At 44.5% G+C, this 23,196-nt stretch overlaps 3 protein-coding genes and 1 long non-coding RNA gene across 4 annotated transcripts in view; 3 read left to right on the forward strand and 1 right to left on the reverse strand.

The window, feature by feature from the left end:
- The window catches only part of LOC307088383 (uncharacterized protein), a gene marked incomplete at both ends in the record, with an annotated part of 132,824 nt that overhangs the window by 11,758 nt on the left and 97,870 nt on the right, over positions 1-23,196 (forward strand). The gene's annotated exons all lie outside the window — the stretch shown is intronic.
- tbpl1 (TBP-like 1) lies at positions 6,649-13,992 on the forward strand. Its single transcript, XM_079753461.1, has 8 exons — positions 6,649-6,753; positions 7,395-7,514; positions 7,744-7,978; positions 8,076-8,158; positions 9,908-9,971; positions 10,620-10,723; positions 11,304-11,398; positions 13,093-13,992. Exons 3-8 carry the CDS (start codon positions 7,844-7,846, stop codon positions 13,173-13,175), a joined length of 564 nt encoding a protein of 187 aa, XP_079609587.1. The 5' UTR covers positions 6,649-6,753; positions 7,395-7,514; positions 7,744-7,843; the 3' UTR covers positions 13,176-13,992.
- Positions 14,043-14,335, forward strand: LOC307088318. Its single transcript, XR_013812555.1, has 2 exons — positions 14,043-14,137; positions 14,210-14,335. It is a non-coding gene; the product is annotated as an uncharacterized lncRNA (long non-coding RNA).
- On the reverse strand, positions 15,148-22,505 carry slc2a12 (solute carrier family 2 member 12). Its single transcript, XM_079753948.1, has 6 exons — positions 22,395-22,505; positions 21,646-21,748; positions 18,794-20,101; positions 17,503-17,625; positions 17,025-17,157; positions 15,148-16,394 (listed from the first exon to the last, which is right to left on the reverse strand). The coding sequence occupies exons 2-6, from the start codon at positions 21,731-21,733 to the stop codon at positions 16,292-16,294; spliced, it is 1,755 nt and encodes a 584-aa protein (XP_079610074.1). The 5' UTR covers positions 21,734-21,748; positions 22,395-22,505; the 3' UTR covers positions 15,148-16,291.

Below are 23,196 nucleotides of genomic sequence, written 5' to 3' on the forward strand. Positions count from 1 at the left end.
AAACCCAAGGCAAACAGCATGTTTAATTATTAGGAGAGGATAGTTTAACCTTAAACAAATCACCCATAAATCCACAAATCTCACACAATAACAAGCTTTTTAATGAGCACACACACACACACACACACACAAATACACACACACAGATATACACACACAGATAACCATCTAAACACACACAACCAACTTTTCCCCTTGAGTCAAAATACAAGAGAATCATCACATTTGATAATGAAACGCAAGCTGAGCCACTTTTAACCACTTCTTCGTCTTTTAACCCTCTGAACTCTGCTAGGGAGGAAGTGGAGAGCGGGCCGAAGACCGATCTCTGTGACTCGTGAGGCCTGGGGAACAATATTTTATTAGCCCTGCAGCGGACGATGACACACGGCCACTGACAAAGACACACTGCATCTGACTGGGGCTTTATTGGCTAACCCTATAATGACTTCCTGCACTGATTGAGTGATAAGAGGGGAGAGACAGTGAGACAGAGGAGGGGGAGATTAACTCGATATATGGACAAGAGGATCCAGTTTGAAATCTGAAACGAAATAACCCATATTTGACAGTGTCTCTCTCGCTCTTTCTCTTTCTCCCTCCCACTCAACCTCTCTCCGCTTCTTTCTGTCTGTCAAGATTCAAGATTTGAAGTGCTTTATTTGCACGAAAATTGGTTCTTTACAATAAGTAAAATCAGACATAAGATAAGATACAAAATAATAAAGGGGGTTAAGGTTAGTCTGTGTCTGTGTGTACTCTGTCTCTCTCTCTCTCTCTCTCTCTCTCTCTCTCTCTCTCTCCCTCTCCCTCTCCTTCTCTCTCTCTGTGTCTTCTCTATATGGTGTTTCCTTTGTCTTTGAACCCCAAACACTCAGAGGTTCTCGACGGCTCTAATCTTAGTCCATGTGTCCCCCTGACTTCTGTCGGTTCCCATTGCCAGAATGCTTCTCCTCCACCAAGTCCCATGTTGGTATTTGGAGCAATTGCGTAGTGAATCCCTCCTTTCACACAGTTCGCTAGCATTTGACCCACAGTGCTCTTGCAAAGTTCACCTTTTTCTCCCTTTTTTTCTCCTCTATCTCTCTATTTCTTACCACGCGCTCTCCTCCTCCCTCCCCTTGGTCTACTCAGAGGATAAAGAAGGAGTTTCTAATGAGTAGATGTTCTGATGATGAAGCCGTTTTCCAAGAAATGTATTTGCCATAAGCCTGTGGCCTTTGGCTGACTCCCCGAGGAGACCATTCATTTAGATATCAGTGTTTGTGTGTGTTTTTGTGTGTGTGTGTGTGTGTGTTTGTGTGTGTGTGTGTGTGTGTGCGTAAAACACAGTCCCACGCATGCCTGCATCAGTATGTGTCTGCTGCATCTATGTGTTTGTGGGTTGTTAAATATGATTTGTGTTGTAAGGTTTGAGCAGTGTGACAAAGTATCACCCAGAGCATATCAATCTGATGTGTGTGTGTGTGTGTTTCAAACATGTGTGTCTGTCAACCGAAACGACACACAATATAAGGCGCACACTCGGAAGAACTCAAGCAGTGAGAAAAGGGGAACACCCCGATCACGTAGCTTCCCTTCCTATCATCTCTCCACACCCCAGCCAAGTGCATCCCTCCTGTGCCACCCCAAAACATCCTTTCACGTCAACACCATCCCTGTTTCATCACACACACACACACACACACACACACACACACACACACACACAGACACACACACAGGCGCGCACGCATGTACACAAACACGCATACACATGCACATACACACAACTACACACACATACACATCTGTATACAAGCACATACACACACACATACACAAACACACACACACACACACACACATTCTCAAAAAGCAACCAAGTGTGTAATTGAAGTCACACCTGATCTGATATCCTACTTGTCCATTCCTTCCAACACAAGTGTTTGTGTGTGTTTGCATTTGCACATCATGCACATAAGAGACCCAAACCATGGGAAGCTAAATTAGTATTATTTAAACTGAACATCTCATGTTTGGGGTGAGGCTGATGTGGACCCCTCCTACACACACACACACACACACACACACACACACACACACACACTCACACACGTCATTATTTGTATTATAACTTTGGTCTTCTGTTATTTTAATAACAAAACACACACACGCACACACACACACACACACACACACACACACACACACACACACACACATACACACACACAAAAACACACCCTCTCTCCCTCTCTCTTGAGGCAGTTTGTTTTCAGAGGGTTCTGTTTTCTAGTGAGAGAGGAAGACTCCACTTCAGACAGCTTACAGTGACTCCTACTCTATCTAAACACTGGGCTGCCTCTCTGTCTCAGGCCCTGACAAAATGGCCACCGGGGGGCCCCCCTCCATCTCTTCCAGTAGACACGAAGGAGAGGTCGGCGGTCATCGCAGGCCTTGTTTATCAGGGCAGTGTTTCAGCGAAGGTTAATCCAGTAGAGCGAGGAGACGAGTTTCTTGATTTATTTCAACATTGACTGACCATGATTTGACATTGTGTTTTATCACCCGAATGATAACAGTTATAAGTGGAAATAGTAAAGGAATCAATTCAGAGTTCTGCAAGACAGTTAAGGGTAAACTGCATTACAAAGTGAGCAAGCGTGCTGTTTACATCCACATCGCACAATATAACATCAATGTTTCTAAAATCCATATGCAAGTCCAAGTTCAACCCATCCTTTTTTATCAAAATATGTAAAACAATATAATAACTATAAATAAAATATGATATAAAAAGTGAATACCAAAACACCAACCCCAAAATAGTGCTTGGGACTTCTGAAGCCCGGATGTTCGACTCAATACACTGCTCGTAACAGTGAGTACACTCCATTTATAACAATGCACTTGCTTTTCTTACATGTACTTCTTAACTGACACCCACACAGATTCATCTCAGCGGTGGTGACGGAGAGCCTGTGCGGTAATGCTTACGGCTGCGGCTGTCATTTTCTCACGGCCAGTCTAAACACCATCAGATCAGCGGCTCAGTCGACGTGGTTTTGCAGGTGTGTTGATGTTATCACCAGGGAGATCTGGCCCTGGGAGTGCTGGAGCGATGCCTTGCTCTGTCATGTCGCTCTCTCATCGCCGCTGGAATGGAAATGCTGAGGAGGAAGAAGGGGGAGACGGTTGTTCCCTGGGTTGAAGCTCCACGATGACGGTGGCGTGGCTCTCCTGGTCAGAGAGCTCTGCTGAAACCGTCTCGGGTGAAAGGAGGAATGAATGCGTTGCACTCAAGTATAATATCAATCATTTCAGTGCAGTGTATCACCAATTGTCTCTAATGCCTCTGGCATTGGTGCACTGCTTAAAACGGCATCAGTGTGTCTCCCTGTACGAATACCGCTACAAAGATGTGTGTGTGAAACTCATCCCTAAACCCCCATGTGTGTGTATTTGTGCGGTCAAGATCCAAATGAGGTGGCTAACTAGTTAGTTTGCTGACTGATTTGTTGGCCTACTGGCTGACTGACTGGCTGAGTGATTGGTTGACTGACTCACTGGTTGGCCTACTGGTTGGCTGGCTGACGGTTTGGTTGACTGACTCACTGGCTGTCCGGCTGGTTGGCTGGCTGGCTAACGAAATGGCTGACTGTCTGACTGATTGGATGGCTGGCTGGCTGGCTGCATGGCTAGCTGTCTGGCTGGCTTATTGGTGGACTGGCTGGATGGCTGGCTGGCTGCCTGGATGGCTTAATGTATGGCTGGCTGGCTGGCTGGCTGGCTGGCTGCATGGCTAGCTGTCTGGCTGGCTGGCTGGCTGGCTGGCTGCATGGCTAGCTAGCTGACTGGCTGGCTGGCTGGCTGGCTGGCTGGCTGGCTGGCTAGATGGCTGGCTGGCTGGCTGGCTGGCTGGCTGGCTGGCTAGATGGCTGGCTGGCCGGCTGATTTGCTTACTGGCTGGTAGGCTGATTGAATGTCTGATAGATGTCTGGCTGGCTGGCTGGCTGGCTGGTTGGCTGGTTGGCTGGATGGCTGCAGTAAGAATGAGGAGGATGTAAACAGGCCTGGTCTTCCCACGTCTTTGTTTACATTGGGAGACCCCTGGGCCACACCCCCAGAGCACTAGAGCCCTCCACATCGCCAAATCACACACCATCCATCTCCGTCTCCTACAAACAGGCTCACTCACGTGCGCATAAAGTACACAGACACACACACACATACCCACGCGTGCGCACGCTTGGACGCATCCGTGCATAGACAGGCCAGCGTAGACACGTGCGCACCTGCATGCATGACGAGTTGTGCACGGTCAGTGTGTATAGGCTGCAGGTGTGCAGTGCGACTAAAAGCTCTCACTTCTTGTCTCTTCCTCCCTATCTCACTCACTCCATCATGTCTCTGTACTCTCTGCTTGCCCTCATTTTGTCCTGGAATTCATGGTTTCTCTGGTTTTCTCTGTTCATCTTTCTCCGACGTTTAGGATTCAGAAAGGTCTCCCCGGGAGACCACTTTTTTCAGCCTTTTTCATGTCATTTCGGTCGTGTCATAATATAACTTCTGAAACTTGAGATAATGTTCACAATGCCATCATTCCATTGGGAAATCCATGTTGAATAGAGCAAGACGCCCCAAAACACTAGCTATCTCCCTTTTTCCCCAGGCTTATGAAGTACGCTCAATATAAGCAGAGCACTGCAGTCTTGACAAACACTTGTGGTGTACTGGCCATGCAGAGGTCATCCGTTGCCACAATGCAATGAAGATGTGTTTAGGGTTTTAGAGGAAGAACCACCGTTATCTTCACTAACAATAAGCGTGTTTGGATGAATTTCTGCGTCGCCTGTTTATTCTTCTTGCTTCTTTGTGTCATAAGAATGTTAAACTATCTCACTGTTTACAGCTAACTTTTTTTACGCCCTTATTCATTATTATTCGGAATTTTGCTTACTTAATGATTGAAGTTAAAGGAAAAAACCTGAACTTGGAAAGACGACATTTGGAATGTCAAATGTTGGATGACCAATGTAAAACAATATGTTTTCGTCATGCTTTTTTCACTGAATAGATGAAATGCATCTTAATGTCGATCACATACATGCACACACACACACGCACACACACACACACATACACACACACACACACACACACACACACACACACACACACACACACACACACACACAAACACGCTATAAACACTGTCAATGGAAAATACTCACACAACCGTCGCGGGAGGATGAAAAGTCGACGTGGTGATGGACCGTCTATTTACTCTCAGAATCGTGTCCTTCTGTTTGTCCTGCAAGTGCTCCCATCCACATTGTTTACACACAGCATACTGCGCCGAGGGGAGAGAACCAGCATTGTTCCTCTGGGAAGGACTGCACGAAAATGTGCAACCCAACAAACCTGTAAGTACACTGCTCTCACAACGTGTGGGTCCATGCACACAAACACACACATGCACATACATACGTATACGCACACACACACATACATACGTACACGCACACACACACACACACACAAACATACGTATGCACACACACACACATGCATAAGCACGCACACACACGTACACACATACCCACACACGAACACACATGCAAATACACACAGTGAGACAGTGAGGGGGAGGAAAGAGACACACAGAGAGTGCATCCGAGTTTCACGATTTTGCAAACCTGCCCTAAATCCAATACTTTACAGCAAACATTTTGGGACATCTGAACAAGGCTCTCAGCAGTAGAATGGATGTCCTTTACGAGGCTATATTTCATCTAGATGGGCCTGCAGGGAGATTAAACGAGTGGGGGAGATAGAGAGAATTTGGTAACCAGGGATGAATCATTTAAAAGTTATTTAGTTGCTTTCTTTGAGAACCGGCCAAGTGTGAGAATGTGTGTTTGTTTGTAGCGGGAGGATTTGGGTTAGTACACGCAAACATGAAAAATAAGTAATGTGTCATGCACATACAAGTCAATGATAAAACACAAATACACAGGCTGACAAAAACAAACGATTTTGGAAGCTGTAACTCAACTAATAGGCTACCACTGCAAAAACTCTAGATGCCATTCACTATATCCATTCATGAGGCAGAGGCAGTCCTCATTACAAACACACAAATTTTTCCAACATGACTCCTTATTTTCCTCAATTTTCAGCCTCCCTAAAGTGTCTACAGTTGCCAGCTGAGCATGCCAGATTAATACATTTTGCTTATAAATTGCACTGTTTCCCAAAACCTGCACGTCATACGATTATAAACAATGAAAACGGCTGGTTTCAGCATCTGTTTCAGAGTGTTAAATTAGTTTGTTAAGTGTACTATTGGCAGACCACGTGGATTATTCTCAGAAATAAATAGATTTGGCCAGTAATGCATGAGGCATTTCTGCACAATACAAGAGGAGTGAGCTGACCTTCAAGACTCATTCAATTATTCTAACTCAGTCAATACAACTGAATGCTTTTATTCACATTCGAGATCATGAAAGATATCCACACCACCACTGATTATTTTATTTTTAAAGACAACTTGTTAAAACTAAGTGAAGGAAACGTATTTATTTTTTATTTGGGAAACGTAACAACAAACATATTTCTCGTCCACAGGGTGGCGGTAGTAAACACTTTAAGACAGGAAGTAAAAAAAAAAAAAAGCCTGCAAGGAGTAGCTGAGGAATATTTCACTGGGTTGTTGCCATTGTTTTGATTTCATGATTTGAACACCGATTCGTCTCTGCAAAAAAGGTACATCGATCACTACATCTCGATTTAAAATAAATGCATACAAACTGGATGCTCCCTTCGGTTTTCATTGGCTTCATGCAAGTTCCCTTCAATTGTCATCATATGAGCAAATAATCGGGGTTGTAATGCTAGCTAGCTAGTAACTTTTCATTCGTCTCCCTGACAAGACACTTTCTTTGTTGGAGGCTCCTTGTACGCTGAGCTCCGGACGGGTAAAGAAACGGGAGAAACCACATCTCACGCATTTTAAACCTGACCGTTTTACAATCGACCAGCGGACGTACTTTATCCCCGAGCCGGTGATCTGCGTTACTATGCAACACGAAGCGCACTAGCCGCTGCAGCTAACACCAACTGTCCCTTATAACCCCTCTGGTTCCTAAGACCGAGCTTCCAGCTCCATATTTATATGTAAGGCGAGGGGGAGGACAACCCGTCTAAAATTGCTATCGTTGCATTAATTTAGCCGGGGATTAAAGTCTTCTACGAGGCATTACCAGCCTTGCTAACACTAGCTGTAGCTGAGCTGCGCTAACCAGAAGCGTTAGCTTCATCTTCTTATTGTCGTTCCACAGTAACCTGTCATAGTGCACTGGAGACAAGCTTGTTATGGCCACTAACCCTGATTATTCTACGCATAGGTGCAGGCTTGATACGTGTTGAACTTCCACAACTTGTCTTCAAGCCCGAAGGTCCAAAACACCAGGCTCACTACCTCGTAAATGTCCTATTGTGGGCTCTCTTACGACGCAACCATCCAGGTAACAACCACACACGTCTGCGTTGCTAAACGCATAACACTTTATAATGCAACTTATCCAGTAATGGTACTGTGATGATCTCAATTTGTGTTTTTAAAAAACCTGGCAGTTCAGAGCCTCTTTAAACTTTGAATCATAAACCTTGCTTACACCATTATTAAAACATGTTAATCCAGTTAACAGAAAAAACACCTTAGCAACGCCTTAACATAGTGTCTATGTTGCCTAGGTGATCCATCTCCGTCCAGGGCCAGTTGTGATGGTATTTGCTGATGGATGTGTGAGGAGAAAGACCTAGTGGTTCCCTTGCTGTGCCACACACTGCACACATGGATTCTGGTAACGAGGATGCGTTGGACATCATCATTACCAATGTGGTGGCAACCTTTAGGACAAGATGCCACCTCAACCTTCGCCTCATTGCCCTTGAAGGGGTCAATGTCATCTACAAGCCGGAAGTAGGGGTGAGGGGAACAGGTTTTTTGTTCATCCTTAACCTTTCTCAGCTGTGTCGAGATTTGTAACGTGTGTGTGTGTGTCTGTGTGTTTGCCCGTCCTCAGAAAGTCTTGATGAAACTTCGCAAGCCCAAGATCACAGCTTCGATCTGGTCCTCAGGAAAAATAATTTGCACTGGAGCCACCAGGTAACTTGTTTACGTGTACACAAATCATTTTTTAAACTGGCCAATCGGGGTAGCAAGTGTGTTGTGCAGTTGTGGTGGCTGACTGTCTGCCACCACAACTGCACAAAATGTAAAACTGGCACTGCAAGTGCCAGTTTTACATTTTCTCACACTTAATGAGTGTGCCTTAAGCAACAATATATTAAAAGTTAAGCTGAATTATGACACAGCGACCAAAAACATTTCCAGAAGACCTGGAATTGTACTATTTCCATATAGTCCACAATCATGCATCAACATTTTATATGTTTTTTTGGTTGTTATATTTGCAACATGGGCTTACAAATTATAATTACATATGTCCCATCTTAAAACACCATTTTCAGAAACTCATTCAAAAACATATTTGCACTGTGAGAGATGTAAAAAACAAGAATATATGAGAATGTTGGAACCATCCACATCAATGTCTTTAAGACATGTACAGCTTTGCAAAACCATGTGAAGGCGATGCATGAAGGCCACTTGCAACAATATTTTAAATATTTTCTTCTCTATTACTCACAACATAGGTTTAAAAACTATTAATTGATCCCATTTGATCCCATCCAACTAATTAAAACATATTTGCACTGGCAGACATGCAAACGGCACACTTTTTGGCACGAGTCGCTTTTTTATCATAGATTTTGGGGACCTGCGGGGTTCGTGCAGATCCGAAGAGTTCTTTTTGGGGGGGGGTGGGCGTGTGCGAGTCGATCGGTGCGCACGTGCAGGCGTCAATAATCCGTAATCTGACTGAGACCCCTCGAGCCTTCGAAGTAAAGAAAAGTGATTCCGGAAATGATTTTGTTAGGGGACCAATCACAGCCCTTGCCGTTGCATCGACTGATTAAATATTGGATGCGCATGCGCACGTAGAGCTACGGAGAGGGTCTCCGACAGGGTCTCCCGTAGGAGTCGGTTCACTGGGGACGCTGTGGACAAGTACCTACTAGTTTAACTAAGTGGATGTGGTAGGCTACACCACGGGATGAGATCACTGCCACATAAATAAAGGTAAGACACAATCTTTTTGCTTAAGATTAGCTGGTGCTGTCTGTCCGTCTGTCTCTTTATGAAGCAGTGTATACTAAATTGAATTCCTATTTATTAAAGCATATAGCATAGGCCTTCTCATGTTAATAGGATATTACGCCGTCATATTTTTTCAGACTTTGGGTAGCGCTCTCTTTTTTTGTCATACATGTGTTTGCATCCCTGACTGGGAGGAAATGCCCAAAACAGAATAAAGTGCAAAAAAAATCGGAAGTAATGATTTTGCTGCCGCATTGTGCTGTGATTTTTTTAAAATAATAATAATAATAATAATAATAATAATAATAATAATAATAATAATAATAATAATAATAATAAAAATTAAAAATAACTTCTTCTTTTTTTTTTAAGTGTGCCAATGATTATACTGCCCCGTGCCAGTGGTGGCACGCGTGCCTCATTCAACCAGTTTTTCACATGCCGTGTTTCAGTCTTGACATGACTGCATTGTTAAGTGTCTACAAACTACTTCTTATTCTGGTAAATTGCAATTCCACCAACTTTTTGCGTCTTCATCATGATACTTGCATGTACTTATACTTGAGGTATAAGTGCATCGTTTAGAGGTCGGTGTGTCTCAGGGATTCATTATGCTGTGCCTAACTGATGCTCTTTATTGCTCCTGCACTCTACCCCAAGCTCTTTCTCCAACTCTTTGTCTTTCTTTCTCAGCGAGGACGAGTCCAAAGTCGGCGCCCGCCGGCTAGCACGCACTTTGCAGAAGCTGGGCTTTAGGGTAAGGAAGGGGGAGTCACGATACTCTAGTAGCTATGATTAGAGGTCCTCTTTTTTGACCCCCAATGCCTGCATCCTACCTGAAGGCATCCTTGAGCGCGTTTCATTACTCCTATGTCCTCTGTAATAGGGCTGGGCGATTAATCGAATTCTGATCTCGATTTCGATTTTAGCGTCAGCAGATCACAAAACTAATATAATCAAGTTTTCTATATATATATATATATATATATATATATATATATTTTATTTCATTAAATGTTTTATAGAAAGTGCAAAACAGCTGGATACATATATCTGTACATTATTTTAGATTGGAGCATTTTTCTTTTTGACCATTTTGTGTATTGTTTTAAGTCGAAATTTCAAAGTTCTCAGTTGCAAAGTGTTTTTTGGGAGAGACATGCTGAATAAATACATAATGTTTTCAAACTCAAAAATAATCGTTTGAATAATCGTGATTTCAATATTGACCAAAATAATCGTGGTTATGATTTTTCCCATAATCGAGCAACCCTACTCTGTAACAGCATGCTTCCCAATACACTGTAGGTCCCTTTGGAGATTCACCATATGGCCAAACGCATCAGTCGGTGTCCTCGCACAAATATTCAGATTCAGATTCATTCATGACCTGTGATTTCCTCAGGTGCGGTTTTCTGACTACAAGGTGGTCAATGTGTTGGCAGTCTGCTCCATGCCCTTCTCAATCCGCTTGATCGACTTCACTAAGAAAAACCGCCCCATAGCCAGGTAAAGCACGTCTACATCTAGGGATGCACCGATGCCAGTACTCGGACTCAGGCCCGATACTGTGCTCTTGTACTCTTTCTGATGGTGATGCTCCGTCTGAGCATCGATTTATTCCTGCGTTGGAGGGTCGGGCTCACCGGACACATGTAATATAGCGCCACGGTGTGTGGCGCATTTCATGTGTGATTAAAAAAGTATCACAAAGTTGCTGTGGCCTGTAACCATGGCAATAACACGCCCGCTCTTTTTTAAACGAATGGTTTAAGTACTCGTATCGGCGAGTACCCAAATGTAACTATTTGGAATTAGTGCATCCCTACCTACGTTCACAGAAGGTAGTCACATAGATATCCTCAAAAAAACGGAATATGGTTAAAGAGGAATAGAGGAAGCCGTCAGTAAAGAGAAACACACCCCTTCTAGTCTGGGTTTAAAGAGGGCCATCCTCTTTATTTGTAAGGATAGGGTGACCTCTAGTGGGGACAAACAGTTTTTCAGGCGATGTATTGTCACAATTAAAGACACATATTTAATGAAAATAACTTATTGTTTTTCTGTTTTGTGTGTGTGTCCTTGCTAGTTATGAGCCTGAGCTGCACCCTGCTGCCACATACAGGATTAAACAGATCAAGGCTACTGTCCAGGTGTTTTCCACTGGAAGCATCACAGTCACAGGTGAATGTCTATGCCCTCCCACTTTCTCCCGCTATCCCTAGCTTGCTCTCTGTGTCAAACAATCGGACGTTCTTAAAACGCCGCTTGCATTTTTCAGCATTTCACATGATCACATACAGTCAAAGCTTGCACGCTGTACAAGTGGTTGTTGAAATCACCCGCCAATGTTTTTTGATGTGTCAGGTGGATTTGAATATCATTAAGATGGAGGAGGATTACAATAACATGTCGAGCTGGTTCTATGACGGTTAATATGTGGCAAAATGCGAGTGCTTCTAGACCTGGTCTGAGAATTTGTAGAATACGATAGGATAACTGGTTGCACCAAAATCTGAACTCGGCTGTTTACATTTTCTCTTAACAAAATCGAATATATAATGGATAATTTATATATATATATAACCAACCCATAATGTGTACTTGTAGACACATTTTCTCCCCCTAATAAAAAAAAGTTGGGAATCTGCAACACTTTCTGTGATAAATGGGTTGCAAACATGCAATTATGGTTATGGAAGTAGTAGGAGTAGAAGTCTAAGTAGAAGTCTTATACCGACTAATCTAGTTCACGCAAAAACATTGTTTTACCGCAGCTCAACTGCCATCACATAACGTCGGCATGGCAACAAGTGCGCTGGAGTTTAGAGGAAAGGCCGGTTAAAACCATCTATCTTTGAATGATTAAATGACAGAAGCACTGTTAAGTTGAACAATCTGCATCTTGGTTAGTGTAAATGAGCTACTGAACGTAGCTCATCACAGCCTGCCATTCCTATCACTGGATTCATGAACCAATCATTTGGTCCAGAGAGGTGGAGCTGGACTAGGTCAAGCTCAGCCCATCCGGCTCTGCAGTGAGCATCAACCGGAGGATTCAAGACCGCAAAGCAAAAGAGAGCTTTGATTTCCGATTCAAAAAATGTTTTGTTTTTTAACTTTAAATTCAGCTGAACTGTCTGAATATTTGTCAGAAGTGATAATGTAAACATTCAAGTTCAGATTTATTTTCAACAAGTTCTCGCATCGTATTCTACTAGTTCTCACATCAAGTCAACATCCTCTTGGTACAAATGTTTACCTTCATAGGATTAGATCTTCCTATAAAAATTAGCGGCACAAACCAGCTGTATCTGTGGCATAGCATCATGTTTGCATTCCGTAGAAATATACTTCCTGTCCTTTTGGGATTTGGTATTGTTGTATAGAGTAGTGTTCAGTGAGCTTGGTTTAATGTCAATTTTTGATTTTAGGGCGTTAGAAATTATTGTTATTCTTCTGTGTTGTGCACGCCCAAACTGCTTCTCATTAATTTCCATGCAATAAGTCATGAATCTTATTCTAAACGACAGTTAAATTCATAGCTTAGCCAAAATGTTTACCCTTGGCTCATACAGTTTGTTAAAGAAACGAACCCGCAGGGCTAGGTATCAACATCATTTGTTTTCACTGTGGTGCTGGCAACATCACAAAACAATTAACATATGGGATGGCACCCAGTCACTTAACCAAAAAGACTGCGTGGAAGTAAAGGTCATTTTTTTGAACCAAGAACCCGTTTTTTGTTCACAACGAAAGACAGAATTCAAATCACTTGTTCTCTCTACTCCCCCACCCTTCACACTTCTTTGTCAACCTCTCCCAACCCTAAATAAACGTCTCTGTCCCTCTTTCACCCACTGCGGCCGTGCCCCCAGGACCAAATGTACAGACTGTGGCCACAGCTGTGGAGCAGATCTACCCACTACTGTTTGAGTGTCAGAAACCCCTCCGCAAATAGTGGAAGAGAAACAAAACAAACAAAATGGAGACCCGGTCAGCCGGTGGGGGGGGGAGGTGGCTCGGCATGAGGAAAAAGGACGACCGCCTCCATCTGGAGGTATTTTTCTTCGGACCGGAGTGGAGGCACCTTATGCTTGGATGTGATCGTACGTTATTCTCATCTCTGCGAAAGCTGTATCGACGGGCCGGCCAGTGAGGGCCTGAGCACGGAGCGCTTGTTTCTTCTACTAGAAACAAAAACAACTTAAAACACACAAGCCGCTCGCCAGGGTCTCAAGAGATTCCGTCGTACTGATTCTAAGATGTTCCCTTGTTGATGGTGTTACTAACTACTTTGATGTTTGGGACTTTTGGTCACCTGATCTACCCCTGCTTTCTCCTTTTTTTAAATGCACTGTCACATCTTTTTCCTGTCCCGTCGGTGAGCAACTGGTCTTCAACCAGAGTAACAAAACACCGACCAACGCAAAGCCAGTTCCTTCGAGCCACGTAACTATTTTAGATGCCAAGATGGCGTTAGACTGTCCAGAGTGTTCTGTATTTTAACAATGGAAACCAACTGCTCGTTTTAAAGATGACCTCTAGAGTCACTCCGTCCACTGCTCTTTTAATATAATATATATATATATATACACACATGTATATGTATATATAATGAAAATGTTTCCTCATTATATGCAAATGCTAGGCTGTTTCACGAGTCCACCTAACCCTAACTGTTACCAACTCAGCTTTAGTTGCAGTTGTGGGAAAAAAAGTTATTTGTGGATGTTTTTAACTAAGCTTTTTACACAGCATTAATCAATAAGTCCGCTCAGCCGGGGGGGGGGGGGGGGGGGGGGGTGGGGTGGAGGGCCGTTGACAGCTGGCCTGGTCAGACATGGTCCACAATATGTAAATACAGGCATGCTGAGGTGTGTGTGTGTGTGTGTGTGTGTGTGTGTGTGTGTGTGTGTGTGTGTGTGTGTGTGTGTGTGTGTGTGTGTGTGTGTGTGTGTGTGTGTGTGTGTGTGTGTGTGTGTGTGTGTGGAGGAATCACAATGTTTACCTTAACGATTAGTGGGAGCGCGTGTTTATGTTGTTCAACATTTCTTTTTTGTTTTGTATTTTGTATTGAGATGAAAATGGTTTACTGAATAAAAGAGGACTACCATAGGATCTTTGTGTGTTTTGTCCTGATTTCCTCTTGCGTAGACAGTCATATAAATTCCACTACATTATTGTTTAAAGTTGTTCAACTTCAATGAAGGTACCCAAAGCACTTAAAGTAGTGTGTTGTGTGGGTGTGTGTGAGGGGTGGGTTATGACACCTCATCCACTTAGTCTGTAGAACCCTCATAGGTCATGCACAGCTGCCAGTCTTTGCCAGGACACTGGCTATCAGTGGCGAGGTGAGGATTGATGAAACTATCCAATTGGAGACCCGGGGATGGTAAGGGGCTCGTTTAGGGCTGTTATAAGCGTAATATTGCAATGCAGCGCTACTGGCTTGTCAATAGCGCTGCATGTCAGACTTGTGTAGAATAACTTGAATCCTCGGTCTCAACAAGAGGGTCCCGAGACACATCAGTGTACAGAACTGCTTTGCAGGGACACAGCAAAAACGCCATTGGCGGATTTATTTTTGAAGGTTTTATCCTTTTTATTGAGTGAGAGTCATGAAGGTATAAGATGGGGGAAAACATGCAGCAAAAGACCATGGGCAGGAATCAAACCCGGGTCGCTGCGGTCAGGACTGAGCCTTAATGGTACGCAATCTACCCGGTTACCCTAACCACCGGGGTGCTCAAAGTTATTATTTTAACTAAGTATTTTTACCTACCATATTTTAACCACGACAGCCCGAGCCAGATTTGGAATCTGGACAGGACAACAGGGTTTCCACCCCTCTGACATAAACAAGTGTATACGTATATACAATGGACACTCTTCAAGAGACGAATATCAAAATATCCCTTTTATTGGCCAAAGTGTCATTGTTTCAGTGGACCCCTTGTGATTGTTAATTGTCAACAACAGCTTTTACGTTGGTGGAGGACACCATCTTACCAGTCCGGTCAGACCTGAGTACCACATTCTTCAGATACGTATTTAAAGTGAATACAGAAATCATTGAAGTAGAACAATTGCAGAATCTGGAACTTCCATTTCAGGTACCGCTCTGGGTAAAGTTCGGTGGCCATTCAGACAGTGATAGGATAAGTTAAGATGGTCCTTTACTAATCCCAGACAGGACATTTATCGACCTTGAAAAATGAGGGGAGAGTGCAGCCATGTTAGATTTGTTAAATGTGTAATGAATATATGGGAGAAAAGGTGGATACAGTCACACATACACCACGGGTCTTCCTATTTCAGAGGCATTCGTCACACTAGAATCAGCTATCACTAATTGACAAGAAAAGCATGTTAAAAAATACTATGTTCACAAACGCAGAGCAAAAGTGAGAATCATTTAGAGCTTGACTAACACCCACAGAACAGTTGAAACAAAATCTGGTGAAGAAGGAAGTTTAGGAATTAAAGCATCTTGATCCTCAATATTAACACCTCCATGCTGCTTGTCAGCAGATCGGACTTCATTGCCAAACAATAACATGTACGTGGACACCGCAAACTCATCCTTTGCGCTCCAAAACGGCTGCTATTCTTTCATTTCCAAAGTGTTTATCTAGAGGCGCTTGGCGAAGACAGAACTGGGGCCATGGTATTTGTGCTCCGATCTCATGTACACCCGTGTGCTGTTATCCTCGTGGTTTCTCACCTTTTTTCCGTCCGTGACCACATTTCTAGCTCTGAAAAGGTTTGCTTCCCCAACTTTAATGTTTGTGCAACTGCTTTGACCCAAGTTGTTCATAACCCAATCAACATCTGCCATTAACATTATTGTCGTGATGAATGTAATCGTATCGCTCTTCAAAAAAAAAAAAAAGTTCAAATGTCATAGCTTATGTCAATAATGTGCTGTGACCCCATATGAATATCAGGGGACGAAAAGGTTGGTGACCCATGTATGATCTTATCCTGAGCCGGCCGACCTTTGGCGGTTGCGTGGGCGTATCTTTCGTGCGGGCCGCCCGGCTACTGTCTTGCAGCACGCTCGACCGCCGTGGATCAGAGGGCGAGACTACCGGGCGCGTCTGTGGATTTGAGGCTCCTTTCCGCCTCTCTCTGCTGCGGTTGGACCCGCTTGCAGAAGTGCAAATCAATGTGCTTCCTGTTACAAAATAAGAGCGTGGGAGGGGGGGGATGAGATGGTTTAAGGAAAACATTTACTAGGCTTAACTGCAGTTATCTTACAGTACCTAAGTCAGAGCACGTTTATCTTCAACACTTATTTACAGGTTGACCTCAATAACTACTGTGTAGTTCAGAATATATCATTCTGACCTGGGCGTCGTAAAATATTTAACGTTTATTGAGTTTAAGGATTTATCTGTTGTGGTTTGCACACATTGAAGTCATATTTTACTCGTGTCTAAGGGTATCTTGTTCAATTCTAACCCTACAAATATTGTATTTTCTGAGCGAGGAAAATATTAAAAATATGGTTGTGGGCTGTATTTAACCTAAATTCAACCAATTGCTTCTCTTAATTCATTATTGGCAGGGTACACTCTTTTGAGAGCTAATGACATGAGCTAATGTGACGTGTGCTAATGAATGGATGCGATACAGTTCATTGTGTGTCTTCGGGTTAATGTGTGTGTATTAATGTACGGCCACACTGAACGCGTTACGCGCGTTAGAGGCGTAGACAATCGGCATTTTTGCATAGGGAACCATTGGTTTAGGCGCGTAGATGCGTTACACGCGCTATAGCAGCGCGTACAAAGGGCCCACTTACTTCATAGCTAGTTCTTTGGATATCTGTTCCAGTGTGCGGCCCCTGGTCTCAGGGACACAGAGGATGACGAACACCAGCAGAACAAAGCTCATAGCAGCGTACAGGAACATCACGCTCGACACGCCAATGGCCTCTGGAAGATCGACAAATCCAAACAACTTGGTTTATTGTAACTAACCTAATATTTATAATTCTTTATTTTACGTGAGTGTGTGCATACTTCCTGTGTGCATTGGGCTGTATGGATGGTTTTGTTAAAAAAAACACCTTGGGTAACTTCAACTAAACCTCAGTGATTTCTTTAATAAATAAAATGGAACCCAAATAAAAATGCAAAAGTAGTTAACTAAATTATAATACTGCTCCCGTAAACCAGGCAAGCTCCGCTAACTCCTTACCCTCTTGTTTGCAACAACACCTGTGTACAATCTGCACGTATTTGTACTATCTGTGTATTTTGTACCCTGTTCATACACACCTGTGACGGTGAGAAAGGTCATAGAAATTAGAAGGTTGGTCGCCCAGTTCACCGCCGACACCACCGACACAGCCTTGCCCCGTACCCCAGTGGGGAATATTTCACTGACCACCACGTAGACCACTAAAAGAAACGGGAGAGAACACACACACACACACACACACACACACACACACACACACACACACACACACACACACACACACACACACACACACACACACACACACACACAATTACATGCCAACACTCGCTAATATTTCCCAAAACTAAGAAGGGGAGAGCCAATGACTAAAAGTCTGACTACACTTTGTGAGAACTGGTCCATTTGTTCACGACTCAAGCATATCTCTCTCCACCCACGTAGTTCTTGTGAAATGAATATCTAGTGTTTGAGGATTGGGTGTGTTAATTTGAGAGAAATGGTGAGCAGCTTCTAGCGCTGCCTCTCTGACGTCCGTCAGCTTGGACTCTTCTCGTTCCCCACCCCGCAGTACGTGAACAAGCATGTCGTAAGAATCTTTTTTTTTGGCGTGGTCGCTGAGAAGCAGGACCTTGTTGTCTAACTAAACTGCAAGAGCGCTGTATAATACACTACACACCTGCAGAGGGAAAGGACTAATCGACCATAACAAAAAATGGGAGAATTCTGAAAAAGATGAGTTACCATACAGTTAGCGACAGTTAGCGAGGGATGTTACAGTTTGGCATGTCTAAAACCAGTTTCTTCATGGGTCAATAGGTTTGGCTTTTTATCGTTGTCACAAATCACTCGTGATTTTGCAAATGTGCAAAACAGATAGCAGGTTATGTCAGCCTTTAATCAACGATAATAGGGCTACTGCACATCTGACCTGGCCTGGAGTCTGTTACAGGGATATATTATAGCTTGTGTCCAGATTGTTTTCAGACTTATTGCCCTCTGATCTGACATACATAACAACTCAACTAAGGTCAATCCAGACCTTTAATATATAATATAATACCAGCCTAATTGTAAATTATACCCTAACTTTAAACTGCCAAAGTGTTAATATAAATTGATCATTTCTTATTTTAGTTATGTTTTTCTAAAGATGTTTGGGAGATTAGTGTGGACTTAATCCAGGTCATGTTAATCATGAGTGAGTGAGTGAGTCAGTGAATAAGATTGAATAAGTAAACAAGAGATTTGAATAAAGGGAATTAAATCACTTGTTCACTGAAAAGCAGAAATGGTGTGTAAGTGCGTGTGCATGCGCGTGTTTGTGTGTGTGTGTGTGTGTGTGCGTGTGTGTGTGCTTGTTCTTACTGGGCCCGAGGCTGACCGAGAAGGCTGCAACGTACACGAGCAAGCTGATCAGAGACACCCACTTCAGAGTGTATGACACCGCGGACCCATTTCCAGCCCGCCCCTCCTCCTCCTCCTGTCCCGGAGTCTTTGTGCCCCCCATCACAGCAGTGGGGGACAGGTCACCAACGCCGCCGCTTCTGTTCCACCGCGCCGGCAACGAGTCGTCAGGTGTCACATGACTGTAGTTCATTCCCACCACGCCACCGTTCAGGTCGCTCTGGTTCAGCCCGGACGGGCTCTGACACAAGCTGGTCAGGTGGGTGTGGCTCTGCGACGTCACCACCCCCAGGGTGACCAAGGACATCCCCATGGCGACGGCGCCCACGCACAGGAAGCTCTTGGGCCCCAGGCGGTCCACCAGCAGCACGGCCGGGATGGTGCCCACCACCTTGACCACGCCGAAGCCCGTGGAGGCCAGGGTGGCGGCAGCGGCGCTGTTGAAGCCCACGCTGTGCAGCAGCGGCGAGGCGTACGACAGGATGTTGGGCTGGCCCGTCACCTGCTGCAGGAACACCAGCGCCACGCCCGTCAGCAGGCGGCGCCGCAGGTTGGCCTTGCCGCTGAACAGCTCCCGGAAGCCGTGCTCCGACTCCTCCTTGAGCCCCGCCCGGATGTCCCGGAGCTCGGCGTCCACGTCGCCGCCGCCCCGGAGTCGGGTCAGCACGCCCCTGGCGCCCTCCACCCGGCCTCGGGCCACCAGGAAGCGCGGGCTGGGCGGCAGCAGCAGCAGGCCCGCGAACTGCAGCAGGGCCACGGGGGTCACCAGGCCGAAGGTGTACCGCCAGCCGTCGGGGAGCGCGGCGAAGGCGTAGCTGCAGCTGAAGCCCAGCAGCACGCCCACCACCAGCATCAGCTCGTACAGCGTCACCAGCAGGCCGCGCCGCTCCTGCGGGGAGATCTCGGCGATGTAGAGGCAGGCGGCCGTGCCCGACAGCGCCGTGCCCATGCCGATCACGGCGCGGCCCGTCATCAGCGCCGCCAGCGAGGCGAAGGCGACCGAGACCACGGTGCCCGCCATCACCATGGCGGCGCCGAGGAGCATGGAGCAGCGGCGGCCGTAGCGGTCCAGGAAGGGCCCGCCCGTCAGGCAGATGAGCAGGGAGCCCAGCAGGTGGGAGCTGACCAGCAGCTCCTGTTCCCGGCAGGAGAGGGAGAGCAGGCCCCGGAGCTGCAGCAGCACGCCGGAGGTCAGGCCCATCTCGTAGCCCAGCATCAGGCCACTCAGAGAGGCCGCCACGGCCGCCAGCACCACCAGCCAGCTGCAGCCTGGACCCACAGGTAGACAAGACATAACTGGTATGGACTTAGGGCTGGGCGATTGATCGAAGTATGATCGCGATTTCGATTTTAGCGTCAAGCAATCACAAAATTAACATAATCGAGTTTTTCCCTTATTTTTATTTTATTTTATTTTTATATTTTTTATAGAAAGGGCAGAGCAGCTGGATACATATCTGTTTATCATTTTAGATTCGAACATTTTCTTTTTGACCCTTTTGTGTCTTTTTTTAAGGCGGAATTTCAAAGTTCTTACTTCCAAAAAAAAATCAGAGAGACATGCTGAATAAATACAACATGTTTTCAAACTCAAAAATAATCGTTTGAATAATCGTGATTTCAATATTGACCAAAATAATCTTGATCTACCTCCTGAGCCACACACACACACACACACACACACACACACACACACACACACAGAGTAAGTGTTTAAAGAGAGGAGGATGGTTGGTGGAGATAAGGTATGTTGTTTATTGCTGATGATACCGTGTAGCTGTAGTCACAGTGTACTGATGCAATCAAAGGTGTTGATTGCAATACAGAGAAGTTAGGAATGAGACGCTAGGTCACAGCAAGATAGCAAGTGAGGTTGTTGGGATGGGGTTTTGGGTACACTCTGTACACCCTACTTCTTCACCTACCAGCCATGAACTAGGCCTACTACTGCTACATTACTATTAGTGTTACCCAGGGGCGTAGGAATGAGTTTAACATTGGGGGGGGACACATATCGGAAACCTGACAGATCCGTTAATGGTTTGAACAGAAATAAGTCATAAATGAACTACACTGAAAAAATTCACAAATATATTTTATTCTACTAAAGAGATACATTTGTAAATGTAAAGGAAAACACATTTTGAATGGCAGTAATGAACTGATAAATATCAAATCAATTCTTTAATTGCACCCTCAATCATCCAGTTTTTTAGAATAAGAGGCGGTGACAAGACGCTGTGTTGCGCTTTCAAAATAAAATAAAATATTTTTCTCCCCCGGTATAATTTTTAGGTGGGACAGATGCGCCTGTCTCCAATATTGGAGGGGACACGTCCCCTCCGTCCCCCCCGGTTCCTACGCCCTTGGTGTTACCACTGCAATGCAGCTATTGCAGTTAAACACCATAGGCTTTCACCTCTGCCACACCTATTGGAATGGTATTAATGGAGAACTACAATAACACAACAGCCATGTGCAGAATAACAGAATAAACACCATGAAATTAAAGGTTTATCAGGGTATGCCTGGTAGTTATTTATGTTCTGTTCTTTAGCATTGGACCATATGGCTTTTTGATGCATTTCCATTTAAAAAGGTTCTCTCTCTACATTTTTTGTTCTTTGAACTTTTTGCTGTTTTGCTATTTTTGTCATTCCTTAAAACATAAAATGATAATCAATATAATGAATATATGATCAATAAAACACGGGAAAATTAAACTTAAAACAAAAATGTCTAACTTTTAAGCGTTCGATGAAGATGAGTTTGATTCCCAGGGTGCCATTAAGCCTGCTTCTCTGATAGCCTACCTGTGCTTCTGAGAAGACAGGGCTTCAGTGTCCGGTGTTCCTGGGGCTCGTCAGACGGCATCCTCTCCGTCTGACCGCTGAGATCCATGATGATTGCAGTCCTCTAAGACCGACATGGAGACACACACAGTCACACACATGTCAATATCAGGTCATTTGGTTCTAAATCAGTAGTGTCACTTGTGTTAGCCTCCACGACTTATTCTGAGTATTGGCCGTAGGATATGCAACTGTCAATATATAGTTATAACCATAGTTACAAGTTACAACAAATCCATTGAGAAACCGAACTTGCAATTCCGAGATTTCTCAGAAAGGTAGTCCAAATTGTAGGCTATTTCTAAAGTTCGAGACCCGAACTTTAGAAGATAAGACACTGGACCCGTCCAGTCTATCTTTGCACTCTATTAAAGTACGGTGTTATTGTCTAAACGTGCAAGATCCCCTCCATCGCATGTGGCTGAACCAGAGCGGCGGTGCAGGCTGAGGAGTGGTCAGCTGCGGCTGAAAGTTTCATACGTCAGGAAAACGAGTGATTCACTTGATAGGCTACTTCAGCAGTGTTTCAACACATCTACCCCCGACTTGACAGCCAACGCTATAGTTGACACATCCTTAGACAGTGGAACATTCAAATGACAACAGCTCTTCGTACGTTTGGATCTGCAAAAAATCTCCACAAACCAACTACAAAACCGAGGAACTAATGCTCAATGACAGCGGCCTGCAGAGACACTTTTGTTTCATACCTCGGCCCCTGGAAGTCGGACGTCACGGTGTCGATTTATATATTTATTTTCAGATCCATTGGTCCCCTCTGCAGTGTAGACTGTTTTATGGAAACTGTTTTCCGAACTTTCCAGCCCTCCCTCCCTTGTTCGCACACGATCCTGTTTTGGAGAGGCACTTGTTAGACTCCTCCCACTTTCCCCAGGCATGCCATATAGCGGTGTATGGCTCAATGTGGTGCCCTGTGTGGAACTGGTTACATAATTGATATCAACCTGAAGTAGGCCAATATAATTGTTGAAGTCAGACGGGGAAATGATGCATAAAGATATGCGTCATTTCCCCCGATACTTACAGTGATTATGGAGTGAACAACAATAAACAATAAATGAAAACTTAAAGTACACAGCCCTCTCCAAGTAAATGAAACGTCCTCGTTTGTTGATAATGTAACAAAGTTCAAATAGAATGTCTTAATGTGTTAACCTAAGTCCAATTCCCGTGGCCTACTTGGCGATTTAGTTTTTACACCTGCTGCAAGGCTGTTTGAACAGCTGTAAAATCGACACCCCCCTCCCTCAAATCTCGATACATGAAGTGCTGTATCAAGATGTTTAGTATAGCCTATGGTATACCCAGGGGGTCGATGGGCCATATAACTGGTATATATGCCTGTATTTGCCAGTTTGTTTGCCTGTAAGTGATTCCATGTCTGCCATATAGCCTATGCCTGCATCAGCTAAAAGTTACTTAGCCAGTCATAGTAGGACATAGACTATGTCTGGCCTGTATGTGTTACGTAAGACACCACTCAGGGTGTCA

The sequence above is a fragment of the Pollachius pollachius genome, assembly GCF_949987615.1.
Source record: "Pollachius pollachius genome assembly, chromosome: 16".
NCBI lineage: Eukaryota > Metazoa > Chordata > Actinopteri > Gadiformes > Gadidae > Pollachius > Pollachius pollachius.

Bases quoted from the DNA above. Each gene is read 5' to 3' on its own strand.
- slc2a12 (XM_079753948.1), bottom strand. From the start codon at position 21,733: ATGGATCTCAGCGGTCAGACGGAGAGGATGCCGTCTGACGAGCCCCAG. The intron at 17,626-18,793 runs GTAAGAACAAGC...CGTTTCTTTTAG, and splicing joins CTCGGTCAGCCTCGGGCCCA to TGGTCTACGTGGTGGTCAGT. The intron at 17,158-17,502 runs GTGTGTATGAAC...TCGATCTTCCAG, and splicing joins GACCTTTCTCACCGTCACAG to AGGCCATTGGCGTGTCGAGC.
- tbpl1 (XM_079753461.1), top strand. From the start codon at position 7,844: ATGGATTCTGGTAACGAGGATGCGTTGGACATCATCATTACCAATGTG. The intron at 10,724-11,303 runs GTAAAGCACGTC...TGTCCTTGCTAG, and splicing joins AAAAACCGCCCCATAGCCAG to TTATGAGCCTGAGCTGCACC. The intron at 11,399-13,092 runs GTGAATGTCTAT...CCGTGCCCCCAG, and splicing joins TGGAAGCATCACAGTCACAG to GACCAAATGTACAGACTGTG.